The sequence below is a fragment of the Euprymna scolopes genome, chromosome 9 (assembly GCF_053919585.1).
Source record: "Euprymna scolopes isolate OS-2025 chromosome 9, ASM5391958v1, whole genome shotgun sequence".
NCBI lineage: Eukaryota > Metazoa > Mollusca > Cephalopoda > Sepiida > Sepiolidae > Euprymna > Euprymna scolopes.
This window is the reverse complement of record NC_136490.1, coordinates 161085415-161102998: the sequence shown is the minus strand read 5'-3', so window position 1 is coordinate 161102998 and position 17584 is coordinate 161085415. Positions and strand designations below refer to the sequence as shown.

The following is a 17584-nucleotide window of genomic DNA, read 5'->3' as shown; positions in this document are numbered from 1 at the left end:
CCATTCAACTACGAACTGGAGGTCATTTTCTCTGCATTCAGCCATTGCTTTGGATATATGTGCATCTGTTTTTCCTATATATCGAGAATAGATGTGTATTAATGCCATGTTGTTTGAATGTACGGTCATCAATTTTTCTTTTGGAAAGGAAGGATCTAGCTATATTAAATATTCTTTCAGTAATCCCATACAATTTAATTCTCAGTCGAAGACCTTCGTGCCAGACCCTGTAAAATGCCACTAAGAGTTTTTGTTCATTATCTTGTAATTTTATGAAGAAAATTTCTTTTTTGAATGTGTTCAAGATTTGTTTTAGATAAAATAAACCTTTTGGTCCAAAGTGTAATATCTATTTTGATAATCCACATCATTTTTTCCATCTTCAGTTAATGTAAGAGAACCTTTTTAGATTAAGGTAGTTTTTATTTTTATTCCAATCTAGATTGCCTCTTTGTGGGCGTTTAATTTTCTCCACATTAAAAACAAATTTTGTGCATAAACTTGCTCTCATGGGGAGGAAAGTAAATAGAGTCATGCTTATTTCACAAAAACAAACTTTTTCAATTGATTTTTCCTACAACTGTGAAAAGTACAAAGATTTTAAATAATCTTTCAAACACAAAAGTTTTGTTATTAATATCACACCTCACACTATTCTCCTCATCTTGGTTGTTGCATTTTTTTTTCAATGTTTCAACCATTTTACTCTTCTTCACGTGCCTTTCGTCATATTAATCTTAAAGTGAATTTAGATTTGACCTTTTAATCTATTGTAGCAAATGGATCTTCTTCCACATTCCATTTCTTGAATTTCAATTATTTTTTATGAATTTCCTTCTACAATTTTTTTTTATGTGTCATTTAAATCAATTGGACCCAAAACACGTCAGAGCAATATATTCAGAAACGACTGGAAATAAATGAACAGTAAAACACATATATTTCAACAATATTGTTTTGGATTATTTTTATATGATGAAAAATTTTAAAATTTCAAGTTTTGTTTCATGTCATTAAAATAAATAAATAAAATAACACAACTTGCACTTCATTATTATTATTTTTAATATTATTATTATTATTATTATTTTTAATAGCTGTACCCACCAGGCATAATCAAGGAATCTTCTTACTTTCATATTTGAAAAAAAAAATGTTAAAATCACATTGTATGTGATTTTAACTTTAGTTTTTTTTTACTTTTAACTTTATAAATAATAAGCTGAGAACCATAAAAGTAAGCAGGCCGCAGAGGGAGATAACGTGACGATTGCAGGGGGTGGGGAAATTGGCTATGTAGCGTCAACCTTGTGTGTTCTAAAGATTTTATTCTCCTTCCAACCTTATATTTTTTTGAATTGGTCAAAAAATTGTGAGTTGAACGGATTGTAAGGCCATAAGTGACTTTTCATTCAACAGTTTAAATGCTCCTAAATTTCTTTCAAATTTTAAAGGGTCGCAAAGTAATAACCCCCCCCCCCACACACACACAACTATTAACAAAATTTAAATGGCTGACTTGTTTACTAAACAGCAGAAATGCATTCCGGTAAATTTAAGAAACTATATTTTTAAAATAGGATTTTAAAAAGTTATTGTTGATACTTTACGCTATTGCAGTTATTCCTTTCAATAAATAATTGATTATTAGTAAATAAAATAATGTGCAAGTCACATAGAGACAAGAAACACACGCACGGCAAATGACCATATAAAATATTAATATTGAGATTATAAGCATTGTTGTTGCTAGACACCCTCCCCATCCTTTCAAACAACAGTCCTACCATTAAAGTGCTCTATAAACAAAGAGATACTTCCAGGATTTGAATCATGTGACTGGTTTGAATAGTTATTTCTACACTGAAAATGCCATAAGAATATATACATCTGTAGATAATTAAATATTAACTATTTGTAGCCATCTTTCAACTGTGCACTATATTATGTGAAGTCAAATCTAAGCTATAAATGCAAGTTCATACTTGTTGAACACCGTTTTGATTGCTAAGTATTGTTACCCGCTTGTTAGGCATGACTGGATTTATTTCTCATCATTCAAATAGCTATTCAGGTTAACCCATTGGTTAGGCAGTTGGGATTTGGAGTTAGATGTAACTTGTTTTGGGGGTTCGAATTGTGAGACTGGTTTCATTAATTATCTCTACACTAATTATTCTGTTAGGAGAAAATGTATATATCATACACTGGACAAAGCAGGAGAGGGTAGAGCTCTAGATATATCTAAGGCCTTTCTTTGACACGGTTTGGCACTATGGTCTTCTCAGGAAAATCAAATCATACGGTATCTCTGGATGAATACTTAACAGAATTAGATTTTTCTTAAATAAGAGAAGAATCCAGGTTGTCCTCAACGGGTGTACATCTAAACAATATTATATAAATGCAGGTGTACCTCAGGGATCTATTCTTGGACCTTTATTCTTCCTATTTGCTGATGACACCACGCTCTATAACAGGCATGAGGGGAAAACGAATGAACACATATCTACGGAAATGGCAGAAACACTAGAGGAATATCTCTAAACTGTAGTGGAACGGGGACAAAAATGCACATTCAATGCTGCCAAGACTAAGCTTGTTTCCTTCAATAATTACAAGAAACCTTCTCATCCATCAATAGTTAAAGATATGTTACCTGGAAGTACTTCTTTCAAATTCCTTGGCTTAACGTTCAGATACATTGAGAGCATTCCCAGAGCCACTGCGAGGAAGGTGGGCTCTCTATATCATACTAGAAAGTTACTTACACCTAAAAGTATCTTGTACCTCTACAAGGCCACCATTTGCCCATGTATTGAGTATTGTCACATTTGGGCTGGTGCATCTGCCTAGTCTCTTGTTCCTGGACAAGGTTCAAAAGAGAGTTGCCAACCTGAAAGATCCTGAACTGTCATCTAAGCTCCAGCCTTTGTCCCATCGACAAAATGTTGCATCCCTCTGCTTGTTCTACAAGTATTTTAATGGTGGATGCTCCGACAAACTACAAGCCCTTGTACCCCCTTGACATAAATACCCCCCGATAAACCCGACAAGCAGCAAAATCCCACCCCTACAGAGATCCCAGATGTAAGAAGGCCTTCTACTCTAATAGTTTCTTTACCAGAACTGCCAGACTCTGGAACTCCCTTCTGGGTTCCTGTTTCCCAACTGTACTGATATGCAGAAGTGTAATGTGAACAGCTATGTTGCTGCTCGACTCCCTACATAGTATCCCTGCAACTTATAGCCATAATAGTAATCGCTCACATCAAAGTGGCACTGTGCCTTGTTTGGGGTGAAAATGTAATAGCAAAAAAGTGTGTGTGTGTGTGTGTGTGTGTGTGGATATGCTTATTCAATTATATTTCACCTTTTATTTATGCCAATCCATTAATTTATGAAAATCGATGTAACTACAGAACATATATTAAATGACAAAAGTGTATATTCCAAATTTCAAGATATTAACCATCTTACTGTTTATTTCTTTTAAACATATTGAAATTCTTGACAGCACCTGTTTCGTAGTGCAGAAGCATTAATGCAATTATTATTTTCTATCAATTTTTTACATTTATTTCGCCCTTAACTCAGAAGAAAAAACCATCAACTTTAAAAGAAAATAAAAGATGCACTTGATTACAAGATACAAAAATCGGAAGTGAGGTTGCAATTGTGTTTTTTGTTATGCCATCTTTGAATTTTAACGTCTTCTCATTAAGCATGCAATTGTTGTTGGGTGCAGGAAGTGATATTAAGTGATAGAATGCATGGTGTGATATGAAAAAGTGAAAAGGTGAGTATAAGATTTATTCTGTATTTCTTTATGGTGTGAGAAATTGAAGAGTGAGGACTTAGTACTCAAAAAGAAATATAGTCACTCCTGCTTTGAAATTAGTGATCAAATAGAAAAGGATCAGATTTAAAATAAAAATCAATGAATTTGAATTAAACTTTTTTTTTTTTTTTTTAAAAACAATAATTGATCTAAATTGTGTGTGGAGCAATTTTTTTTTTTTTATTCAACCTTTGGTTGTAAATAGTGATCAATCGTACAGAGGAAAATCTCACTTTGCTTTGCAGACTTATTTTTAAGAAAGTTATGTCAAAAACTGATTTTCTGGTTACTAGAATCAAGATTAATTTTGAAAGTTCATAAAAAAAAAATATAGACTCATAATCATGTTAATATTTCTAAACAAAAATACAAAATCATTTTAAGCCATAGCAGCAAGTTTTAGTTTCCCCTCCATCAAGGCCAGAGGTTTTGGGGAAATATCAGATATTTTGTAATTCATATGCAAAACTAGGAAAACAAATGACTGATTGAAATATTGGTAACGGTGCAGTATCTTTCCACCCACAAAAAATCCTTTGAAATTAACATTATCATAGATTTTCAAGGGTACTGAAAATGAAAACAGTTAAAATTCAAGGAAACAAGTAATTTCAATGATATGAATACATTAGTTTTAAAAAGTGGAGGATCACTTTTCTATATTAATTTAATATAAAATGAACATCCACTTTATAGCCAAGGTGGCCATAAAATAGGTGCTCATTTTACATTAAATTAATATAGAAAAGCGATCCCCTGCTTATTTAAACAAAAAGGCGTGTGACCTTAAGGGCAAATGTCACATAGCCCCTACTACACAATTCAGGTCATTAGCTTTCCAACGAACCTTCATTTGTTAAATTCTGATCAATAGTCGCCGAGATTTCGAACTTATAAAATTACCAAAAATGTGGTATATACACACACACACACACACACACACACACACACACACACACACACACTCGTAGCCAAATTAAATATTAAAATGCTCATATCTTTGGTTCTATGGGACGAAACTTCATGAAAATTTGCAGGCTTTTTGAAGATTATAATACTATTCTATGGTTAAAATTTTATGACAATTGGTAAAAAAAAAACCCCCAAAATATTTTCAAACCAATAAGATATGCTCAAATTTGCCTACATTTGTATATATAGTATCCTGGCAGGCCAGCTTTAGTTTTGCTGCTTCTGTTATCTCCCCTGTGGCTTTGCCAGTGAAAGACTTTCAGATTACAGCTTGAATAATACTGTAAAATTAAAGTTCATATAAATAGTAGTATTGATATATAGATATATATATATGAAAATGATTTTTTTGTTTCAATTATATTTCACCTTTTTTATATCAATCCATTAATTTATGAAGCTTAATATAATTACAGAGCATATAACAAACAAATGACAAAAGTCTATATTCCAAATTTCATAATATTAACCATCTTACAGTTTATTCCTTTAATTACCTTAACATTTACAATCCTTGATAACAACTAGCACAAAATCATTCATTTAATTATATCAATCAATGAATCTATTCTACCCTTGTCATCAGAAGAAATAGCAACTATCAATCCATTAAAAGAAAATAAAACGTATTTGGGCATGGTTACAAAATCTAAAAATTTGAAGAGAAGTTACAATTACTTTTTATTTCATCTTTTATTTTATGCCATTTTCGTGTGTGTGTGTGTGTGTGTGTGTGTGTGTTTGTACCACTATTAATTAAACCTACTTTAATATCAATCACTTAAATGGAAATATACAAAATTATTACTTAGTAATAAGTTTAAATGTATCCTATACATAGTTACAAAAATGAATAACATTAAAATCAACCTCTTAAAATTAGGAGAGCCAATTCACAATAGCAGACTTGACATACTTACAGAATTGGATATTCTTTCAGACAGACCTTAAAGAAAAAGCCATATATTCAAATGCATAAAGATTGTAATTATTTATACTCTTCTGACAACCAGATATATTGTGGAATTGTAATAAGTGCTAAGCCACATGCATTACATATTTTTGTTAAAGTAAAGTACTTGTATGACTATATATTGTTTATATTATATATAAACACGCTACATATTGTTTATATTAATATATAAACACGCTACATATTGTTTATATTATATATAAACACGCTACATATTGTTTATATTATATATAAACACGCTACATATTGTTTATATTATATATAAACACACTACATATTGTTTATATTATATATAAACACACTAGATATTGTTTATATTAATATATAAACACGCTACATATTGTTTATATTAATATATAAACACGCTACATATTGTTTATATTAATATATAAACACACTACATATTGTTTATATTATATATAAACACACTACATATTGTTTATATTAATATATAAACACACTACATATTGTTTATATTAATATATAAACACACTACATATTGTTTATATTATATATAAACACACTACATATTGTTTATATTAATATATAAACACGCTACATATTGTTTATATTATAAACACACACACACACACACGAGAATAAAGGTCTCAAAATAGATGAAAATAATTTTTTGAACAGAACGATTTTGCACCACTTTTACATATCCTTACAAAGATTAAAATCAAATTATGATATAAAACCTTATGTGTAAAATATATATTACATAATTTGGATTCTAGGAAATGTTTAAAATTGAAGTTTGAAGCTTAAGGAATCTTAAGAAATTGAAATCCATGAAATCTAGCTTAATTAGTGCCTAATGACTATGGATAAAGTTTAATGCAAATCTAAAAAAAAAAATTCAATTTTAAATAAAAAGTTGTGCCTTATAAAAATACTTTAAAATACTGCCCAAAACTGAAAGTTGGGGAATAATTATTAATCGATGTCTAATATTAATTGTTAAAATTTCACGCAAATCAAAAATATCTAAATGTTTGTTCATAAAAGGGCTTCCTTTTTCATTAAACTAAACATAGCCCATATTACATACTTTCATGCTGTGCTCCAAATTCATAATTATTGGTTTATTAGTGTAGGAATTTATCCTGTACAATGAAATTATACACACACACATACACACCTAACTTTATATACATGCACTCACAAAATGTTTAAAGTTACAAAATCATGTGTTCACTTTATTCATCATTTTGCATATAAAAAAATTATATATACATATATAAAACAGAAAATATACTCACAGCCAGTGTCTTTCAATTGGTGGATCGTATTTGACATAATCCGTACACATCCTAAAAAGCCAGCACCTTGTTTCTTGTGGATTTTCTTGTGATTCCAGACACTTATCGTTACCGAATCTTTTTGGCCAATGTATCTGTAATAAGAAGAGACGTGCACAGGTTCATTATTTGGTGCCACAGAAATAGAACAGGATGACATCATCTTTGGGGTTTCCACTTTGGGTCGACATTCAGTGACATAGTCTACAGAGGAATTGGGTTTAAATTGCAAAGTAAACATTGAATTCTTTGTAAGGAAATATATTTTATAGACGAAATGGTTTTCTCCCAGAGTTGAATGACCTGCATTAAAGAGGATAATTTGTATGAATTCTTAAAACGGTGCAGTGAAGATTCTTCATCGTTTGTGTTAACTGCAAAAGGAGAAGCTGTGTGATGATACCATTACTGTATGTTATTGTCTGCCAACTAACAGTATTTCTATAGATGTAAGGTAAGCATATCCCAAAGGAAAAAAAAAGGAGACTGACATTTCGAATCGACTATGCTGCAGAAAGGTTTCGCTTTTACCCTTCAAACTTTAACCCCCCACCCCCCACCCAAGTATTTTTGGAAACTTGTTACACGATTTTTTGTCGACTTCTTTGTTCTAAATGTGAAGTAGCAACATGATATCTCAGGCCCCCCATCTACTTCATCCTGGTTGAGAGTGCCAACCAGGTAAGACCCTTACCAAATACTATCAACAACACCTGGATGAATGTCAGACTAATTATGGATAATAAAAAGAACAAAGTCTATCAGTATTTAAAGAAAACATGATTCTAAATATTTTGCCATGTACAAAGAAAAATGTAATTTATTTTAGCAATAAAAGTATATGACCACTTCTCACAAGAACATGATTTATATATGTTGTTGTCCTAGTAAATATTAAATCAATAGTATACTTAAATGAAATTTTTTTAAATCCTACTCAAAAAAAATAAAAATAATTTTAATGTGATGACAAAAGTGAATTTCACGAGAGAGAGAGAGAGAGAGAGAGAGTCTAATTAATACTGAATCTGTTTTTCTCTGCTCGCACTTCAGACAATAAGTAGTTGGACAGTTTCTCCTCTTCCTGCATTTATCATGGCCTGTTTGCTTCTTTTTTTTTGTACCCATGGTTCTGAGTTTTTCATTATTTATAAATCTAAGATTTAAAAAAAAAAACACTGAGTGGATACACTTGTAAACCAGTAAAAACATGACCCGTTGGATCAGCCACTGAGCTCTGGTTAAATTGTCTGAATCAGTGAAAGTGAATTTGCAAAGTTAGTTGAATATTAAAAAAAATAAAACAAAATTAGTCTCTTTCTACTTGCTATATCAGCCTCTTTCTAAAGTTAAATAGTATTACTACATGTACTGACCTTTTCGTTTATAATGGATTATTGTAATATTTTTTCCCCTTCATTACTTTTTTTTTTTTTTTTGAGAGAAAGCGATAGAAGTGAAAATGATAGTGTGCAAAGAACAAGGAATTAAAATACAGTGGGAGAGGGTGAGAGTGATAGATAGATAGAAGCTGAAGAGCTAGATCATTTTAGTGAATTACAAATTGTGGCTGATTAAAACAATTTAAATGAAATGCTTTTCAAATATAACTCAATCCCAAAACTGAGAAATATTTTAACATTTTGTATGATTAAAATATATTAAAAATTAAACAAAAAAAAACAAACAAACATGATCAACAAAGTTTTAATAAACATTTGCGTTATTTGATAACATTAACAAAAATAAAAAGATAAAAAGGGATATCAAATTTTAGATATTTTAAAAGTTAAATCAAGATTTGTATTATTTAGATTGTTCAAACTATGGTTCTCATCTTCAGTGTTATTTGCACAGTAGTTCGGCTGATGTAACATCTGACCTTCTTCAAGTGTCTCTTGTTTGAAATTTGTACAGAATTTTTAACAGAATCTTTTATTTAATCCATGAGTAGTATGGTGTTGTTCCGTCAGTCATGAGTGGGTAGAAGTCCTAAATAATTTGCAATTGTATTCTTCGTATCACTCACACTGAGAACTTCAACCTCTAGAAGAGTGTCACTTAAAACTGGATTTTATTTAGTACTTTATCCATTATTTCAATGGATCTTGATATGAGAACAGTAGTCCAAATAATACAAATTATCAATCCTAATCTCAAAAATGTTCATTTTTTTTTGTTTTTTTACAACATATCAACACTAATGGTCAGTGAATGTTGAGCAATAAGCATTAGTTGACAGAAAATAGTCTATTATAAAAAGTTACAAATATCTATATAAGTTATTGAAAGTGTATTTGAAAGTTGCAAAGCATCAAAGATATCACGAGACATTGTAAGTAGGTTAGGAAATATGGTGTTATGAATATAGTTTAAGTAGAGTGTTTTTATATGCAGCTACCTTTATATGTACGACCCTTCCACACCCATGTTAATGAGATCGTCTGACTACTAAAGATGAGGGGGGAAAAAAAACGATTGATTTCAGGTCATTGTGCTAATAATGTATTATTTATCTATTTTAAAATGAATTGTTTCGAAATCGAATACAACGATCAGAAGTAGAATTTTCTCCTCATTATTGACTTCAAGTTTTAAATTCCTCTATGCATTATTTTTTATTTTAAAATAATTTCAAAACATGTAATTGTTACAATTCTAAATGAATAAATTTAAAAAGTAACATTCAGTTTCTTTTGAAAGAATATTTAAACTCATGCTAAGTTGAAACTATGAGGTTGAGAAGAAAGTTCTTGCGGAATTTTTAATTATTATTTCAACGATGTATTTTCAAATAAGTTTTCGTTATAATACCTTTACTTCATATATCATTTTAAAGAGCGTTTTTCGCTATATCGAATCGCTTAAATTGCAATCGTTTTAAAACAATTATTTCTTCTTTTCAGAATGTTGAATACAAGATGGAAAAAACAAGTTCGCACAATTTTCTTATTTCAATTCAAGTTAGGCCGAAAAGTTGCTGAAATGGCTTACGATATCAATATCACTTGAGAGAAATCGGAAAGACAAAAAACTTGATAAATGGGTGCCTCATGAATTGAATGACAACCAAAAGAAACGCTATTATGAAGTGTCACCTTCCCTTCTTTTACGCAAGAAGGGCCTGTTTTTCGACTGGGTTGCGACTTGCGATGAAAAGTGAGTTCTTTACTACAACCAGTGACACTCAGCTTAGCTGCCAATGAAACTCCCTGATACTTCCTGAAGCCAGAGTTGCACCAAAAGAAGGTCATGCTGACTGTTTTTAGGTGGTCTGTGATTGGTCGCATCCATTAGTTTTTTTGAATGCAGGCGAAACCATTATGGGAGAGAAGTACTATCAACAAATGGATGAAATGCATCAGAAACTTCGACAACAACACCCAGCATTAGTCAACAGAAAAATCGCAATTCTTCTCCACGACAATGCCCAATCACACATTGCTAAACCGACCTTGCAGAAGTTGAAAAAATTGGACTACAAAATTCTGCCTCATCTGCTATACTCTCCAGGCCTCTCACCTACTGAATACCACTTTTTCAAGCATCAACATCTTTTTGCATGAGAAATGCTTGAAAAACCCAAGCGATATCAAAAACGCCTTAATCAACTTCATTGCCACCCGAACGCAAGATTTTTATGTTAGCTGCATAAATACACTTGTTTTGCGTTTGCAAGTGTGATGAGTCTGATTGTACTTATTTTGATCAATAAACTTTTATTTGAGTGAAGATATGTACATTTAAGTTTAAAAATTAAAAGCCACATGAACTTCATTGTGAAACTGATATTTTAAAAACATTTAGAATCACCGCAATAAAGTAAAACATTATTTGACAGAAAATTATTTCAAGAAAAATATTAATAGTAAACTATACAACTAGATGGAAAAAAAAGCAACTTTGAAATTTCCACAAGATCACGCTAGTTTGTTTAATGAAAAAAATTTCCTATACAGACAAACTTTATTTAAAAAAGTAAGGACTGCACTTTGTTCTATTTAGTCGATTTTTTTTTTTTTTAAATTAACATTTGGTTATATTTTATTTGAATAAAGCTCAGATCTCCAGTCTATATTTTTTATACAGAAAATGCATGTTAACCTATGCGGTAAAAGGATGAAAATTAACCTTTGACATTTAATTCTGTTCTAGTTTGCGTGATGCTTATAACTGAAAAGTTCAAGGTAGAAGAGAATACTTTGAAAGAGAATGTAAAAACCATTTTAACCCAATTCTTTGAATATCAATTCAAGAACAAAATCATTACGCAAACGCTAATATTCGATTGATAGTTGGAAAAGCAATATCGGATTAAATTTCTTATAAAAATTTATCATAGACATCATCATCTCAGCATCACTGTTTTATATACTAGTGGCTTTTAACAACAGACTTCCAAACTAACCTATCTCTGACCAGATCTTTATTGCCAACTGAACATGTTACCTCGACTATTTAATATCCACTAACCCAAGCACTCATCCATTTTTGTTAAAGGGAACAAACCAACAAAGACTTCTATTCAGCACAGATTTCTCTATACTATCCAGATTTAATCTTCCTCGGTGGTCATCAAATTTAAGCTGATCTTTAAACGTTACATTACACGTTAATCATATAATATTTCTTAATCATGGGAGAGCTTCCATACATTTATATCTGACCTACCTCTGCATTCCATGTTTAAAAAGGATGTGTCCTCTATAGTATCAGACCTGACCGAATGGTTAATTATAGGCATAGACCGATTCATACCATCAAAAAAATTCCAACAAAAACCTAACAGCCAGCCATGGTTCTCCCCTGAATGTGCTGCTGCCATCGCGCACAAATCACTTTTTCCATAGATACCAACGTAATAGATGTACTGAGACTAAAGCTGCTTTCAGGACTGCCAGCAACCACTATAAAAGAGTAATAAAACATGCAAGAGAGCTATATGCTCAGTCTGTTAAATACAAAGTAGCTGAGCAGCGGCTTGGTTCCCATCAGTTCTGGCAAATAGCAAACAGGATCTTGAACAGAAGCGTGCGTTCTATCCCAACTTTCATCAATGGACCTGAGGTCATCTCGTCAGCATCAGACAAGGCCAGACTATTTGCCAAAAACTTTGCAACTAATTCTACCCTATGTGACAATGACCATCAACTCCCTGTATTTCTTCCTATAACAGACAACACGCTATGCAACATAGAAATATCTGTGCGTGAGGTCGCCAAGCTAATTAAGAACCTTGATTCCAGTAAAGCAACTGGCCCTGATGGCATTCCCGTTATAGTGTTGAAAAACCTTCAACCAGAACTTGCCCCCATACTTACAAAACTGTTTAAGCGTTGCCTTAAGGAGAAGTGCTTTCCAACACCCTGAAAAACCTCATCAGTATGGCCTGTATTTAAGAATTCAGGTGAAAAGTCATCTCCCTCTCAGTACAGACCAATATGTCTCCTGTGTGTCATGAGTAAGTTGTTGGAATCCATATTAAATAAAGAAGTAGTCAACCACCTCAACAGAAACAACCTTCTTAGTTCTGCTAGATCTACAGCAGATGTGCTAACGGTTATATCACATAGGATTAGTGAATCTCTTGACAAAGGTTTCCTTTCCAGGGCAATTGCTCTTGACATATCAAAGGCCTTCGATAAGGTATGGCATAAGGGCCTACTTCACAAGATTTCCAGCTACGGTATTACTGGAAATGTTTTCTCAATCATTAAATCATTTCTCTCTAATAGGTTCATAAGAGTAGTGGTTGATGGGCAGAAATTAGAGACCCACAGTATTAATGCTGGAGTCCCTCAGGGGTCCAACTCTCTTCCTGATCTACATCAATGATCTCCCAAAACACATACTTAAATCATTTGTTGACATCTATGCTGATGATACGACCATCTATGGCAACACATCAAAGGCCGTAAATGACAAAGTTCTCTCTAATTCTCTCTCCTCTGATCTTGAGCACGTGGTACAATGGGGAAAGAGGTGGCTGGTCACTTTTAATGCATCCAAAACCAAGCTTCTATCTTTACATCATCAACGCTCTGATCCCCATCTGGCATCAATTGAAATGGATGGCTCTTGTCTTGGAGAGGCTCCATGTTTTGACAAGCTTCTGAGTTTGATTTTACTCCTGATCTGAAATGGAACACGTACATCAAATCTGTTGCCAGGGACGCTGGGAAAATGGTGGGATCCTTCTACCGCTCCAGAAGATATCTCACTACTGATGCAATTCTCTCTGTATAAAAGCCAAGTACGTCTAAAGATGGAGTACTGCTGCCACATCTGGGCAGCAGTACTCCATCCTTGATAAATGGTGACGCCCATGTAAAAAAAAAAAAAAAAATACACACACACACACACATATCCTCAATCCTCACCGGCCAAGTTTCACTTCCATACATCACATTGCTTGATAGATTCTTCATTTGGTTGACAACGGCAAAAAAGACATTAAAAAATAAATAAATAAAGAGTATCTAAACTTTGAGTAAACTATTATATAAATCTCACCTGTCTGTTTAAATGTATGTATGCCTAAAACTTTTGACAGAGGTGACGGATTTTCACAAAATTGGTATCGTTTTGAAGTTTGACCCTTTGGATGACAAATATCGAAAAATTGCCTAAAAACATTAATTCTTTCACCCTCAACTGGGCACTTTTCTACAAGGAGGGGTCGTTTTCTTTTGCCAATATTTTCGAAAGTCATCCCCTCTTTTCGATTGTCTAGCCTTAATTTAAACCTTTGCCACTTCCGGTTTGGCGATGGACGCAACAGCAAAGACGTCACATTTTTTTTTTTTCACATTCTTTTTCTCCTTTGCGGTTCGAACCTGCTTGCCTACTACCACTTTTTTTCTTAACACCTCCAAACACCTGGGCAACGCCAGGCACTCAGGCTAGTTTAATATATGAACTAGCAATATATCTCTTCTGAGAAATTTTATATATATTTATTGCAATTAGGAAGGGAAGACTTATGATTCATGATTAAAAGTAAATTTGTGTGTGTGTATATATATATATATATATATATATATTGCAATTAGGAAAGGAAGACTTTTATGATTCATGATTAAAAGTAAATTTGTGCGTATATATATATATATATATATATATATATATATATTGCAATTAGGAAAGGAAGACTTTTATGATTCATGATTAAAAGTAAATTTGTGCGTATATATATATATATATATATATATATATTCCTTTAATCTTCCCTCCAAAAAGGGGGGGGGGAAGAAACTATAGATATCTGTGCAGATTTTTTTTATATCGAGTCGGATATCACCTCCTCCTATTCCTGAAAACATCTTTATTGAACTTATGAAATTTGCCACATCTGTGGAATTTAGTTTCAACAATATTATGTATCGGCAAAAAGATGGTGTGGCCATGGGGTCAGTACTTGGACCAACCATGGCGAATATTTTTGTGGGGTTCTATGAAGAGCGCTTACTATCTGAACCCATAAAACCATTAGTGTACTTCCGATATGTTGACGACACATTCTGTTTATTTAATAACCAAACGGAAGCAAACACTTTTTTCTCCTTACACAATGGAATGCATTCCGCGTTAAAGTACACCTATGAGGGAGAGTGCAATTCATCCATAGCGTTCCTTGATGTATTGGTAACAAAAACGCCATCTAGTTACCATACATCTATATACGATCTATATTCCGTAAACCAACATTTACAGGATTGTACACTCGTTGGGATTTATTTTGCCCTGAAAAACGTAAGATAAATCTAATTTGGACCCTAACACATCGTGCCCTTATGATTTGTTCCAAGTCAAAATTAGATGAGGAATTGAAAACAATTACGGATACTTTATCCAAAAACGGGTACCCACTAGATGTGATTAGGTCAGTTATTCAAAAGAAATTGGCTGAATTCTCTCGAATTAAAGAGAATATAGTGGCCAAATGTCCAATTTATCTTCGTTTGCCTTGGTTGGGTACAGTAAGTGAGAAATTTGCCAAACAAATAAGTTCAGCAGTTCATGGATGTTATTTTGCTGCCAATGTGCGTGCTGTGTTCTCTACGAGAACTTTATTACAACTTCTCGAAAAGACGTTCTACCTGCCACCATAATAGTAACGTTGTGGTTGCGGTGCCAACTACTTGGGTCGAATGACATTAAGATTAAATGGAAGAATCCAACAACATGTACCCAGTAAAATTAGGAATGGAACCTACCGGGCAACGGACGTTGTTACTAACACATACGGGTCCTCAATTACTGATCATTTACTTAAAAACCCGTCTTCTGCAGCAAACTTTAGCACGGACTCTTTTTCTATTCTTAGTCGTGCTCATTCACTATATCACCTTAAGATCTTGGAGACTATTCACGTTCGACTTAGAAAACCTTCCCATTACAAGCAAAGGGAATGCCTTCTGGGTTTGAATGTGATTAATCTCTAGGGTATTCGACCATAACGCTGTTTTATTTTAATCGTTTTTTCCCACTTTTTTTTTTCTCCCCGTAAATTGAATAAAACGCAATTTTAATCGCTTTTTCATTCTTTGTTTTAAAAATTCCCACTACAGCTTTGAGAAGCAAGAGTCGAAACCGGTCAGCTGGCTTCCCATTTCTTTTTCTTTCCTATCCTGTTCCCCCCTTTTTAGAGAGAAGATTAAAGGAATATTTATATATATATACAAATTTACTTTTAATCATGAACCAAAGTCTTCCCTTCCTAATTACAATATTTAAATTTTGTATCCCTAAAAACATTATGAAACATATATATATATATATATATATATATATATATATATAAAAAGTGAAAATGTGTTTGTGTGTGACACTTCTCAACCTATATACTCACCGAAGTTTTGATTACTTGAATTTTGGTATTTACGGTATTCAACATGTGGAAAACTTTAATTGGTTTTCATCCAGAAAAAAGGGGTTGTCAAGGGGTCAAAATTGAAAAAAAAAAAGGTGCGTGTGTGTGTGTGTTTGAGGGGAGGGGTCACTGGATTTTTGTCTGTTTGTCAACTGTTTCACGAATGCGTATGCGTGAATTGTTCACATGACAAATTCCTTATGTTAAGTAGGTTTGAAAATACTTTTTAAACATCGTGTCAAGCTGGCCTAATATTTACTGTATTTGACTCACTGCTCCAAGTTTTGGTTTCGATCTCAGCTCGAGCATTTTTTTTACTTACAAGAACTGTTTAGAAAAAACAATACTTGCATGCATAGGCCTCAGTTTCTGTATGAATTAAAATATAATATTTATGTATATTTTATAACCGGGCAACGCCAGGCGGCCTGCTCGTATATACATAAAGTTATAGACAAGATAAAGTAAATAGGAGTGTATATCGATTTATTTGTCAGTTAAACGAGAAAGAAAACATTGGTAGGAGGGGTTATAAATACCCTTTATAGCTAGGCATTTCAAAGCCTAATGCAAATCTGAATATTCTAAGCATGTGGAAAAACATTCGCATTGGATTTACAGATTTTACTCAAGTTTCAAACCAACTTCATTGTATTTTGTTACTCTCTAAATACATCTTCATACGTGAGCTTCAAGTTGAATATTCTTTCTATATATCTATCTTTAGAATATTACTTCTCTTCTACTTTGAAGCTTTTAATTCTTGTGCTAACCAGCTAGTCTATATAAAAGTTATTTTGCCGTTTTTTCTCTGAGGATAAGAACCATTCTTTGAAACTCCATGGAATAAGGAAATAATGCTCTTCATTTTGTATCCCTTGTTTGAATAATAAATGTTGCAAATTGTAATTTGCAACATTTTAACTTCCTTTCACACACACATATATATATATATATATATATATATATATATGACACACACACACACACACACACACACACACACACACACACACACACACACACACACACAAGGAAGGCTATGCTGTGTTATTTTGGGGACAAAATAAAAAAAATAGTTATACCCTGAGTGACGTTCGAACCCACAACTTACATCTGTTAGTACAATATGTTTAACTGACTGAACCACCTAGGCAATTAGGAAAAAAGGTGACATTATCTTTACCACCTTTCTCTTTACAGATGAATGTGAATCAGATGCTTAACTACATAAACCAGAAAAGTCATCCTTGTGCCTTTTTTACAAGTACTTTCACAGAATGTGCTCTGATGAACTTACTGCATTTGTCTCCCTCCCAACGTAAATATATTTTACTAGCAGCAAAACACCAATCCCTCTACAGGTACCTATTTTATACTCTTATAGCTCCCCCACCCCCAGAAATTATAATATTATGTGAACAAATATCTTGTTGCCCAACTCCCCATTAAGGTTTCCCACCTATAATTCTGGCCCTCATCATAGTAGCCAAGCTCTTCCAATCTGAGAAATCGCTTTGGTAGCCATGATTTTACTTAATACTTATTGTTAGGGTTGTAAAGTTAGTAGACGAAATATTAGATCCTAACTCCTGGAATTTTAAAAGGTTTGGTGCTGACTT

The 17584-nt window shown here is 32.7% G+C and overlaps 1 protein-coding gene across 4 annotated transcripts in view; it reads right to left on the bottom strand.

Annotated features, from left to right (window-relative positions):
* LOC145284958 (E3 ubiquitin-protein ligase SMURF2-like) overlaps positions 1 to 17584 on the bottom strand; it is a 292994-nt gene that overhangs the window by 58914 nt on the left and 216496 nt on the right. For all 4 annotated transcript variants that reach the window (XM_080134058.1, XM_080134060.1, XM_080134059.1 and 1 more), the window contains exon 4: positions 7052 to 7185. In XM_080134058.1, coding sequence (XP_079990184.1) covers positions 7052 to 7185 — 134 coding nt within the window. The remainder of the gene's footprint in view (positions 1 to 7051; positions 7186 to 17584) is intronic.